Source organism: Calonectris borealis, chromosome 6 (assembly GCF_964195595.1).
Source record: "Calonectris borealis chromosome 6, bCalBor7.hap1.2, whole genome shotgun sequence".
In the NCBI taxonomy this organism is placed as follows: Eukaryota; Metazoa; Chordata; class Aves; order Procellariiformes; family Procellariidae; genus Calonectris; species Calonectris borealis.
The window spans coordinates 303,383-316,700 of NC_134317.1; the positions used below are offsets into that span (position 1 = coordinate 303,383).

General features: G+C 39.3%; 1 protein-coding gene across 1 annotated transcript in view; it reads right to left on the minus strand.

The window, feature by feature from the left end:
- The window catches only part of TANC1 (tetratricopeptide repeat, ankyrin repeat and coiled-coil containing 1), a 100,259-nt gene that overhangs the window by 21,530 nt on the left and 65,411 nt on the right, over positions 1 to 13,318 (minus strand). The window contains exons 7-12 of the mRNA XM_075152602.1: positions 12,907 to 13,164; positions 7,540 to 7,665; positions 5,172 to 5,453; positions 4,139 to 4,290; positions 2,625 to 2,856; positions 1,204 to 1,370 (exon numbers count right to left, since the gene is read on the minus strand). Coding sequence (XP_075008703.1) covers positions 1,204 to 1,370; positions 2,625 to 2,856; positions 4,139 to 4,290; positions 5,172 to 5,453; positions 7,540 to 7,665; positions 12,907 to 13,164 — 1,217 coding nt within the window. The remainder of the gene's footprint in view (positions 1 to 1,203; positions 1,371 to 2,624; positions 2,857 to 4,138; positions 4,291 to 5,171; positions 5,454 to 7,539; positions 7,666 to 12,906; positions 13,165 to 13,318) is intronic.

Sequence of the window (13,318 nt, forward strand, 5' to 3'; positions counted from 1 at the left end):
TGATCACAGATGCACACTTCTCCCGATAGGAAATAGTCCCTACTACAGAAATCCCTTGTTAAACATAAAATTTTAGTTGAGAACTCAACTCTTCAGCCAGTTAAACGCTTAGAGTCCTCGTGGCAAGGCGGCAGATATCAAATAAACTCTCAGAAGGCTGTACTGAAGCACAGCAGCACATCAACACTGCCAGAACAGACTTCACATCAGCACTGTCCTGCTCCTTGTCAGCTTGGTGCACAGGGCAACTCGAGCCACCTGCCTACTTCCGCCCAAATACGCTCCAACTGCATTAGGAACCAGCAACCACAGAGCTGGACTTCGGGGCTCCTTCAAGTCTTCTTTGAGAATGAGGGGTGCCTCGTCAAGCGGCAGCACAGGACTGGTAGAGCTGTACCTCAAGCACTGTCAAAATATGTAAAGGGTGCTATCCCAGAGATACAGTGAAAGCCTAGCACAGACACACCTTCTTTCTTAAACTGAAGTGAACTAAGGCAACTAGCTTAAAACAGCCTGACTAGTGCTGGAAACAAAACCAGAACTTTGTTCAGAACATTGCTGTCCAGCGCAGAAAAACGGGAATTCTGTATGGCCTCACTTAAACACTCTCAGGATTTCTGCAAGTATCTCTTAGCTGCTTAATTCTGACAAAATGCTTGAACCAGAAGTTTTGAGGATAGGTTTTTTCAGGGGCAGCAAACAGATGAAGAGATGCAGAGATCAATGGTAATAAGGCCAGAAATCAATCTCATCAACATAGATAGTGGAATTGTGGCTTATCCCTTCCTAAAAACTGAAAATCCAGAGCCTAATACTAGCAGAAATACACTCCAAAAAGTAAACGTTGAAGGGAAAATCACTATGGGCTTCTAATTACCCTTTTTTTTTTTTTTTTAAGGTTTCAATCATTAACTTGCCCATTTCACTTTTGAAGGCCAAGGAAACATACTCTGATTTCACCACTTCTTATATTATCAATTCTACTAGCATACTCAAGAAAGAGATTCAAAACAAAAAAGGCCTCCAGTATCATACTTGTGCACTGTAAAGAAACATGCAACAACAAAGGAAGGGAGGAAAAAACCCAAGAGACTTTACTCCGAATTCCTCTAAAACTAGTATTTTTCATAATAATGCAACTGCACCAATATAAAAGATCACTTAGTCTTTGAGGGTAAGAGAAAACTTAAAAGGTGGTTTTACCTGGAAGTTAGTTCTTACAGTCACAATGAGTTTCAGCCAGGGAGGAAACTTACAGATTATGTTTGTGATAAATGAAGAAAGTGTGTCACCATAATCAGGTTTATGAAATTCAGCATCATTTAAACCATCTATCAAAATGATGTAGTCTTCCTCAGGAATTTTCCGCTCTGAAATATGAAAATAAAAACGGAAAGGATGAATACAAATTCTCCTATTAAGTGACGTATTTTTATCCCCAAATTTTGAACATCAAGAAATAAAACAGTATCTTTATGCACAGCAATACATCTTATGGCATTTAAGCATTATTTAGGAGATTAAGAACAACATTAGAAGATATAAAACAACATTCCCATAAAATGCTAAAAAGTGGAAGCAATCACAATAGTGTTTTTTACTGCACTATTATTATGGATCTATTTCACAACTGATTTAAAAAGAGTTAACAGATTAAATAAGGCTGTTAACATGTAAGAGATAAGAGATGCATGGATATGGGAAGAAGGCATATGTAGGTTGTTTAAGCTATTAGTTAACACTGCTTTTAATTATTAGCTATTTACTTAAAACTTACCCTTTATTGGACTTACCAAAGGAAAAAAAGTTTACAATTTGCAAAAATCATAAAGGCATTGGTTTACACTTTCAGTTAAGGTTAATTTGTAGAAAAGGTTAATTTGCAGCAGCTTGAGAAACTAGCAATATTCATTTTGAGCACTTGTTAAAGATTAAAATCCCAGGGGTAAACATAAGATTTGCCAATGGATTTCACAGATATTTGTTGACAGTCAACAAAATTCAAGAACTGCAAACTAGTTTTCATAGGAATGACACATGCTCTGCTCAAACATAGGCAAATCTCCTCCCTTGCCTTGCCATGTATCATGTACCTGCTCAAGCTGGCATATACTGTGAAGCTAGCTTTTTTCAAGGAGGAGTTTGCTAGGGTCTTTTTCAAACATGAAAACCACGTTGTTACATGTTTTCTTGGAAAATTGCCATATCAATTTTAAAAGCAAGCAAAAACCACATCCACTTTGCAGGTGTTTAGGCACAGAAAATTACAAAACAAACAAGTGTGACAAACTCAAAAGCACGTGAAAACAAAATCCTTTAATGCAAATGTGCCAGCCTTAACTTCAAGCTACAAAGTTATCCTTGAGTTTTCTGACAAAAAAAAAAAAGTAAAGCTTCCATGATCTTTAAAAAGTTTAATAGAATTTTATTTTAAAATATGAAACAACTGTTCAAAACCTATCTATTATTGTTACAAACAACTACCACAATTAAGGAATCCCTTTCTCCAGGAATGTTCTGATTTATTTATTTCTCTTAGAGCATTGAAATACGTATTCTGAGATTTTTTTCCACTTTTTATGCAGTTTAGATTCAGTTTCCAAGTCACTTCCTGCTTAACTTACCTTTCCTGAGGTTTGAAAGCGGTTCCAACACTCCCCTTTTAAAAGCTGCTGCTGGATCTTGGACACAAGATCTCAGGCTAAGCATGCTCTGTAAGTGAGGCTCTTTTATTAGAAGATCTCTGTATGCTGTTAATTGATTTGAACGACAAAGTAAAGCTGCAATGCTGTGCACGAATTCTGGGACAAGACATGTGTATGTGTTGTCAGCTTGACAGTAGTGATAAGCAACGACCTGGAGAATTAAAAAAAAAAAACAGCGTTACCCCTTCAATATTTAAGTTGGTTACTAGTTAGTCCAATTATGATAAAGCGTTACTAAATTTCTCCTTCAACTACAAAATATTTTTCAGTGTTAGAATAATTATCCAACTCCGCAACTGGTCTCAGATGTCCTGTGTCACAGACACAGAAAGGAAGACAATGAAATAGATTTTGACCTTGTAGGGCATGCAAAGAGGAAAAGAAATAAAAGTGTCAGATTCTGGCAGGAAAACACAGTAATTTGAGTTCATGCCATTTGGATACAGGGGATAAACAGCTAAGTAACTAAGTAGCACAAGAGAAATAACTTGAGGCAACTAAGCAACCTATTAACTATAACTTACAACATTGTGTCACACGCTGCAATGACCCAAGGACTAATTTCATCATCATCAGGCAAGAGTAAATGACAGCCAGCTATTAAAGACATCCTCATACAGCAAACAGAGAAAGAGGACACCTGGCTTTATTCTGATTATTGCAAAGGTGTGTATTACTTAAAAATAAAACATAACATAGGCCGTATTTCTTTGAAAAAAATCAAAGCACAAGGAAAACATGGTGTTCATAGTAAATAAAAAGTTTGCACTTCAGTAGCTTTCATAACATTGTTTCCAAATAATACACATCACCTTAAAGATTGCAACAATAATCCCATGTTTTCCTCACAGCTATTTGCATAAGGTATGCAATTCAGACATTAATAATTTTACTACTTAGGCAAAAAATAAAACACTTATAAAAGTTATTTTTGCATTAGATTATTAATTGCTTACTCCAGACTCTCAGAACATTGAAAACAGACTACAGTCAGACTCAACCTGTATCACAGAATATAGATGGATTACACACAGACCAAACATTTTATCATCTCCTCCTCCTCCCCTCCCCCCCCCCCCCCGAACTTTGCTTTTGGAAGGTACATTGAGCATCCACCTATCTAGAGAACACAGGGCCCCTTTTGCAAGTAAAGGATCCCAACCTTCCATACACACGTAAAACAGATGTGAAATTTTTAATGCAACTCTTTCCAAGACCAAGCAGAATTCAACTAATAACCTGAAAGGTAGAAAGGTAGGCAGCTGGTTCCACCAGCCATGAAACGTACACGTCTTTTAGAAGCGTCCAGGGTGTCTGGCTGTTCGCCCAGCACCGGCTACTGGCACAGCCAGGCGGCTTTGCAAGGCGGCCTGGCTCCCTCCAGGCTGGAGGTTTCTAACATACTGACAATCTATTAGTAAGTGAACTCTCACCTTTGAGGCAAGGCGTCTCACAGAATCTCCTGTTTGATTCTGGTGTTCAGGAGTACCAGGACAATTCGGAGTCTTCATTGTATTGGTACCACTTGCTGGAGGAGCAGATGGAGGTACCTGACTTAAGGGAATCTCTTGACAGGAGTCACCACCTGTTTTTAAAAGACAACAAATACAAGAGACTGAATTTGCTGACAGCTGATTGTTTTATAGGAAAACATTACGGAATACCTTTACTGCTAGAGTAAAAATTAAAACTGAACAATAGCATTAAAAGAAGCCTGCAACTAGTCTGATAAATACAGGCACATATTTGCAACTTTTCAATTTTAAAACAATTCAACTTTCAGATCAAAACTATAGAATTATGCTGATGTGAAGTTTCCTTATGAAAACTATATATACAATGACTCGCTTAAACTAGCAGTTATTATATGACTGAACTCTTGGGAAACATAAACAATGTATCATTGTTATCATTATTAATATTATTATTATTTGAAGTGTCAGCAGGGGAAGTAGCAGTAACGAGTCACACTACCCTTCCAGTTAACACAGGCACTGGATTGATCAGGTGACAGAATCCTGTGGATCCCAGTGGAAGACCGAATGGGTTTCTCCATAGCTTTATTCCTGCTCCTACTGAGATTCTACGGAAAACGCGTGGTACTGAAAAGCGTGAGGCACACCGTGGGGAAGGAACATGTCACACCTCTCTTTCCAAACTAATGGGAGAAAGCTACTTCAGTCACACTACCAGCAGAGTTTAGGGTACACACCGCCTGATGGAAGAGGAGATTCTACATATTGTCTCCATTTTACCATCTCTTTGGATGGGCTGAGCCCATGCTGTACTATGTGGAAGGTATCTGTCAAAGCATACAATTTTAACAGTTTACTTTCCTCACTGGAGGAAACACGTATTTGCCAAGGAGTCGGTGAGGCCTGACTACCTTAAGCCAAAAAAGCAAACAACATCCAACTCTTAATATCAGTAAAATAACCCAAACAATTACTCAGAAAAGGAACATACTTTTGGGGGATGAATTAGGGCTATTTGAAGCTATTTGCCTCATGCGACTTCCATGGCAGCTAAGTGCCACCAGCCGTGAAATAATTGCAGTCTTCCCAAATCCCACACTTCCAGTAATGACTGCTCCCCTGTTCTCTGCTGGGTCAGTATTCTTCAATTTTTCCTCGATTGCTTGAAACAGCCATTCTCTTCCAACGAACACAGAGTCTGTTGTTATGCTTGGAACTTCAAACAATAGTGGCTTCAGCAAAATGTCTTGAGGCTTATAGGGGATGAAACGAGCTGAGAAAAGGTGGCAGGGAGAAAAGATTATTAGAAGAAACTCGACATACCATAAAACAGCACTGTTTCAGAAGATCATTCCATTCAGCGACCTTGTTAATAGCATTCATAATCAGACTTCTTAGAGCTTTTTATGAAAACAATAAAGACCAATTTGCTCGGTTCAGGTGACCTGTGTAATTCCTATGTGAATTAAATTTTAGAGGAGAGAAGCTACAAGTATAATTTGAGGATTTTTTTACAATTGAACTTGAGTTAATAAGTTGCTGTATCCAAAAGTTCTCTTTAAAATGCATTAATAATTCTATAAATGGGGAAGTGCCAAACATTTTTCAGTTTAGAGTGAACTACACTGCTGAGCATCTCAGTCTCAGGTCTTCAGATCTGTAAAGACACTTACAGAGAAACGGAAAAAGGTACAGAGAATAAATAAATTTTTCTGTTTTAAAAATCCCATATTTTTAAAGTAATGTAAAAAAAAAATTACTACCCTGTTTTTCTGTACTTTCGAAGCCACAAGAACAGAAATTACACAGCACAGCTGAAAGTGTAGTCATGTTTGATTACTTTAATCTATACATTTGGCAAACACCTGACAAGATTTATAGAGAGAAGATCAATTGGTGTTTGGTTGCATAAAATACGTTAAAATTTACAGAAATGATAATGTTCAGTAACATAATGCTCTGAGGATTCATTAACCTAATGAAACCTCTAATCTAAGATTACACAAACGCTGTTTCAGCATTAATCTACAACTATGAAAAAACATAAATGAAAGAGGACAGCACAGCATGTATATAGGATATCAAGATCAGTTTTACCGGGAATTTGCTTAAATTTTTCTGCCTTTGTTATTGGTTGTGATGGATGCCCTCGACTCCTTGACCAAACTCGCGGTGGTTTGGTTCAGGCTCCAAAGGCGGTGAAGGCCTAAGCTGTAACCACGCCAGGAACTTCTCTCGTTCCAGTCTCTTCTCTGGAAACCCACAAAGGAACAGCGAGCATCCATGCACGTGAGCTTGGAACACCGATCCTGCGCTTAACGCGTGGAACAGCAGGTGGCTTTTCGAAGACTCGCCCCTCAAGGAAAAAGGACGCTGCTCCATGAACACGGCAGCCTAAGTGAGCCTCCTCTGAGTCTCCCTGCGAAGCAGCTGGCTGCGATCTCCCCCTGCGCTGGGAGGCCCTCGAGGCTGCTGCTCCTCGGAGGCCGAGAGACCTCTCACACACTGCGGATCTTTTGACAGTGACCGGTATCGCGCATAACCTCGTGTTACAGCGCACTAAGATTTTTGTCTTGGTAACTTTGGTTTTTGTCTTGGTAGTTTTGAATCATTGTTACATCCTCTTTGCAGTGAGTGATAGAGTGAACCGTGCCATCAAATTTTGTTAAGACGCACATCATATTTCAATAAAACCACTTTTGCCGATACCTTTGACAGTGGTTCTTTAAGTGGTCTAAATCGCCTACTTGTGACATTGGTAAATTAACAGAGCCTGCAGACGACTAAGTTAGTTAAGAGGAGGAAATAAAAAATTGCATACATCACTTGCACTTAACATAAACCTGTTATTTTCAGACTCAAAGACCAGAGATGTCATAGCCATAAATAAGTCTAATGGTCTTAGATCAGTTTTCTTCCTAAAACAGAATTCTAATGACAGCCTCTTGAAGATCTTAAATTTAGCACAGTATTTCTTAAGTTGCAGTACACTCTTATCTGAATGTCACATGATAAAATCTGGCAGTCAAGGAAATACTCAGTACAGTTCCTGAACACTGGTATTACACAACTTCAGTTTGGAGATTCGCATGATCCGCACTGCACTGCCTGTGCACACTTAGATAAACAATATACTGATTTCTTATCAAAAGCCATACATCCAACTCCTAAACCACAGCACTATGCAGGAAAAAGTGTAAGCGAGCATCTTATTTTCAGACGTGTTGAGTGACCTATCAGGAGCACTCTAAAATAACACTTCGTGGGATGGGGGTGTTTACAAAGATCACAGAACATCCATGTTACAAAACTACTGAAGAACTGCACGACTCTGCCAAGACAGATGTAAATATGTATACCTTTACTTTCCTGCTGCACTCTTCCACCAGCAGTGTTGTGCCAAGGTAAGCGAATTGAAGTGCGTAAAGGAGTGTTTCTTTGTCCATCCAAATAACTCAGATCTTCCAGTTTGGTTGAACTTGTTGCTAGAGCATTAAAGGATTTAAGCTTATTTTTCTTTCAGCATAAGTTGCAAAGAACATTATTATTTATTACAGTTCTTTCCTCAACATAGTATTTACAAATAAGTTTGTCTAGACAATGGCAGTGGTTGAAGTCGTTCGTGTTATAATGTTTACAAAATGCTTTTTGATCAAGTTCAAAGATTTAGTTGGATGTTTCCCCTTTCAGATGGCCCTCACGTCTGCCTTAACTTCCTCATGTGGTAAAAATTCTCATGTTAATACAGTTTCCTTTTTTACTATGAGAATAACCATATCAGTGAGGTCAGAAGTGTTAGGAACAGGTTCAGATTCTAGCTGCTAGTACACTATCTGTGAGGAAATATTTATATTCTTTTTGTATCGAATGCTACAGAATTCTGGATAACATTTTTTATTTTCTTCAATTTTTAAACCAAAATGATAGCTATACAAAAGAAGAACTGAAAATCCAGAGAACATATTTGCCAAGTTGTATCAGGGATATATACTTTTTCACAAGAAATAAACCAAATGAATATTCACATTAAAAACCGCAGTTTTCAAATTGATAGCACATCCAAAATCTTCCATCTGTTGGAGGGACAACACAGCAGGGCATAAGCAATTCAGATTTCTAGAGCGCATTGACAACTTCCTGACATAGGTGACTGAGAAGCCAAAAAGGAAGGATGCTTTGCTGGACCTGATACAAACAAGGAAGAAGAACTTTTCGTAGTTGTGAAAGCTGAGGGCAGTCTTGGCTGCAGTGACCATGAGATGGTGGAGTTCAGGATCCTCATATGAGAGAGCAGAGCAAAAAGCAGGAGCACAACACCAGATTTCAGAAGCATGACTTTAACCTCTTCAGAGTTCTGCTTGGAAGAATCCCATGGCATATAGTCCTGGAGAGAAGCGGGATCTAAAAGAGCTGGTTGACGCTCAAGGATAACCTCCTGCAAGAAAGGGCCATCCTGACAAGTAGGAAATAAAGCAAATATGGCAGGAGGCCTGCATGGATAAGCAAGGAGCTCTTAACTGAACACAAGCTGGACAGGGCTTTGAGCAACCTGATCTAGTGAAAGATGCCCCTGTCAACAGCAGGGGGGTTGAGCTAGGTGATCTTTAAAGGTCCCTTCAAACCCTAACCATTCTGTGATTCTATGATACTGTAAGATGATGACTGGCTTGGTGGATGAGGGGAAAGCTGTGGATGTTGTCTACCTCGACTTTAGTAAGGCTTCTGACACTGTCTCCCGTAACATTGTCATGGACAAGCTGATGAAGTACAGGTTACGTGAGTGCACAGTGAGGCAGACCCAAAATTGGCTGAATGGATGGGCACAGAGGGTTGTGATCAGTGGCCCACAGATCCAGCTGGCGGTAGCTCACTAGTGGTGTACTCCAGCAGACACACTGGGTCCGATTATGTTTGACATCTTCATTAATGACCTACATGATGGGAGAGAGTGCAACCTCTTTGTTTGCAGATGATACAAAACTGGGAGGAATGGCTGATATGCCAGATGATTGCGCTGGCGTTCTGATGGACCTTGACAGGCTGGGGAACTGGGCTGAGTGGAATTTCATGAAGTTCAACCAAGGGAAATGCAAAGTCCTCCAGCTGAGAAGGAGTAATCCCAGGCATCAGTACACAATGAGGGCTGACAGGCTGGAAAGCAGCCGTGAAGAGAAGGACCTTGGGGTCCTGGTGGTAAACAAGCTGGCCGTAAGACTGCAATGCACCCTTGTGGCAAAGGCGGCCAACAGCATCCTGGGCTGCATTAGGAAGAGCGTTGCCAGCAGGTTCAGGGAGGCAATCCTCCTCCTCTACTCAGCCCTGGTGAGACCGCATCTGGAGTACTGTGTCCAGTTCTGGGCTCCCCAGTACAAGAAAGATACAGACTTACTGAGCAATAACTGAACATCATCTCTTCCTAGGGTAAAGCAGGGAACTCAAAACTACAGGTCCACGTTGTACGATGTGAATGGGGTTTGCAGTGGGATGTTCAGAGTGAAGGTATTCGGTACTAAGGTAGCAGAAGTCCAGCCTGAAAATTAAAGTCCAGTCCAAATTTACAGCAATGAAAGAAATCCTGAATGCGATGGCTGAATACTAAAGCAATGAAATGAAATAATGTAAATACCAGAAAAAGAGCCAGAGCCAAAAAAAAGCCAACGCTCCTGTGGATACAAGAGGCTGGGCAGAATTCCTTTGCATCAAACTGGGCGGTCGGTCTCAGGTTTGAATTGAGTTTATTCAGCTTTGAACAGAGATGGCTAAGGCAGCAGCTTACTGTCATTCTTCACCTAACAGGAGGCCACAATCGCACTCTTCTTGGAGGGGCACAGTAACAGTATGAGAGGCAATGAACACAAGTTGGAACACGGGAAATTCACACTAGATATAAAGAGGGGAAAAAAAACCCCCAACTATCACTGAGGATACCCAAACAAGCTGCCCAAAGACGTGGGGGAATATTCATCCTTGGAGTTACTTAACACTCAACTGAACAAGGCCCTGAGCAAACTGTTCCAATTAGACATGCTTCCAGTGAGACGGTGGACTAGAAACCTCCAGGGGCCCCTTACAACCTAAAGTAGTCTATGCTTTTTTAACACTCGGAAAACGCAGGTACTCAGAAGCCTACGAGAAGCCAAAGCTAAAATCCAGGGATCTGTACTTCACACAGCTCTAACAATGAAAGGGCAGTTATTGCAGTCCTCATTTAGTTCAGAGTGAAATCCCTCAAAATTTATGCAGTAGTGCTATAAGATCCACGAAAAGAAGGTGGTTGCTGCTTCCTCCCCAGTCATGTCCTAGAGTCAGCAAAACTAGCGTCCATCTCCAAAAGGCACTAGTTTTAAAGGGACATGCAGATCAAGCACGTGGAAAAAAACACGAATCACACGCAAGCAATACATATGTTCCAAATGATAATCAGAGAACACATGAGCTTGACATACGATGCAGGGTTGGAATATCATCTTCGTCACATTCACGAACTAGGAAGTTTTCTTCAGGAAGAGAGTAAGGTAAGATAGAAGGAAAAGCAGGAGCATGGCATGGTTATGGTCCATCTCAGAACTCCAAAATAGGAAGTGAGACATAATAAAAGGGGAAGCAGTAACAGCAAGACACAATTCAATGATTCCTAAAACAACACTCCTGCTTCTTTAACAGGGATTGGAGGTGTGACAACTTCCAATCCCACGTTCATCTAGGAAAAATTTCTTCAGTCACCCTTATCTGCAAGGATATTGCAGATTAATTATTTAATTTCTTGCACATGTAGCACAGGTATCCAGTTTTTAAAGAGATATATTTAGCACTGGCACTCAAAAGCCAGAAAGCAGTCATTTACAGCTTAAAAGCACACTAGATTTAACAAAAATCTGTAGCCAAAATCTGCACTATCAGATACTAGAACATCTAAGATCAGGATACTACACTTCCTTTGACATGGGACAATTTACACAGAGCATTAACTTTTCAGCACTATAAAACTGTAACTCAGCTCATTCAATAGGCAAATTGCAGATAAACCAAGCTATTTTCAAAGCAGACTCAAAAATGGTTTCTAACATTGGTAATTTTGTAACTATGTAAAATAGCTAGACACATGCAAATTCATTACAATTGTTTGCTGCTGTTCACTCTAAGGCGTTCAGTCAACAGGATGATTCTAATGAACAAACACAGCAGAAAGCCAGAAAGCTTTGTTCTGTGGTAACAGCAGTTGTGGAGAACCGTGCTGCTCTCCCCCGCCTGTGAACCTGGGCATTATTATATTCCTATCATAGTATGTTGCTGCAAAATAACCCTTCAACCGCAGAATTTTGAAACAATGTGCTAGTAACTTTCATGCTATTTTAAAACCTCAAATTACCTTTATTAAGACTGCAGCGTGTATTTCAGTACCTTTCATGACACTCCATGAAGCGTTCTAAATATAGGACTGTTTTGGTTTTTTTTTTTTAAGCATTGGATTTTGGCTATTACTGACAAGTCAAGTTCTTGATAACATTTACTGAGCTGCATATTAGCATCTTTTCTGTTGCAATTCCAACGTATTATAATTTGTTGGACTTTTCTGAAATAAACACATTATATACTTCCTTTGAAAATGAAATAGAGAATGTTTCTTTTTTTTTTTCCCCGAGCTGAACCAACGTATTTGTGCCTTCACAATGAAAGGACAGAACAAGTGCTCACATTACAATCTCTAACCTTCCAAAATTTAAAGTGGTATTGTCAGAACTTAAAAGATTCTCACGAAAATTGCTAGCATGTTCTTTGACAAAATTTTGCCACTGACAATTTCAAAAGTTGGTTTACTAGCAATATTTCCCCTATACATCTTATCATAGTAAGAAAATTCCATGCATCAATTTTTGTTTCACCTTTTATACTAAAAATACTCCCTTTTACTGACAATATTTTCTAGCTGGAATGAACTATAATATCCTTCCCTCTTCTCTCTAGGAATCACCAACTCCCAAGCCCTAACCTCATTACTGAAGTTTTCTTCATTCTGCATTTACCAAGTTTTTTAACCTTGAATTTTTAGTTAGCTAAACCTACCGCCACATGTATGGCATCCGTGCTTCTGAACGCTATCAGAACATTTTTCTTGCAGGGTTATATTTATGTAAGTGAATTGCCCATCACTATTAGAATTTGATGGGCTCTACTAATGGATTTCAAGCCAGAAGTGCTTTTTCAGAGACTTGTCTGTTTGACAACACTTAGAAAAAGTAATGGTAAGGTCACACGTATCTATCACAACTGAGCAGACTCACATTTTCTGAATGAATGGTTCAACTAGAAGGCAGAATTTCACATAGTTCTTTAAAAAAATATATACGTCACTTGTTCAACAGAGATCAAAGTATGATTTTGGTCTTGGTGTTAGCGAGATTTACGGATCTAGCAAATGTGAGCATACACAAAAGCAACAATCTCAAGGATTAGTTGATACCAGATGCAGTCCTACAATGACTGATGGACTTTTAAAGTGTTCCAAAAATCCTGACCTAACAATAGCTACTAAAAATCACAACAAAAGCCCTCTGTATGACAATTTTAAACAACTTAGGTAACGCTCATCTATTCAATTTAGAACCTATGCTTTTTTCTTTTTGTCCTACAAAAATACTTTCATATTAACAACATAACTTCAACAGAAAGATTCAACAGAAATGTCCTATCATTAGAACATCCTTTTTTCTACCTCAGAACTTTACCTGCAACAGAGTTTGGACGAGGCATTATTAAAGAGCCAGAACTTTGAGCATAAGGAACGGGACTCTCTCCTGTTGGTACTTCTTTTGGCAAATTCTCAGCAGATCCAACGGCTTCCTCTTCTGCAACAGGTGAACAATTCTCTGTTCTTCGATCATGACTAATCCCTTGATGTTTTCCAGCTCTGAGACTCCCATCCTTGCTCCATTCCAAACTGGATCCACTACGATCATCATTTTCTGATGAACTTGTTATAGTTGCTGAAAAATAGAGAAAAAAATAGAAAAAAAAACCACCCAACTAAAGTACACACCAAAGGAAAATGGTGCACTCATGTTAATACGTGTTACAATTTTCATACTCAAATGGCATTTTGGGCGAGCAGATATTCAAGTATTTCTTCACTGGATAATT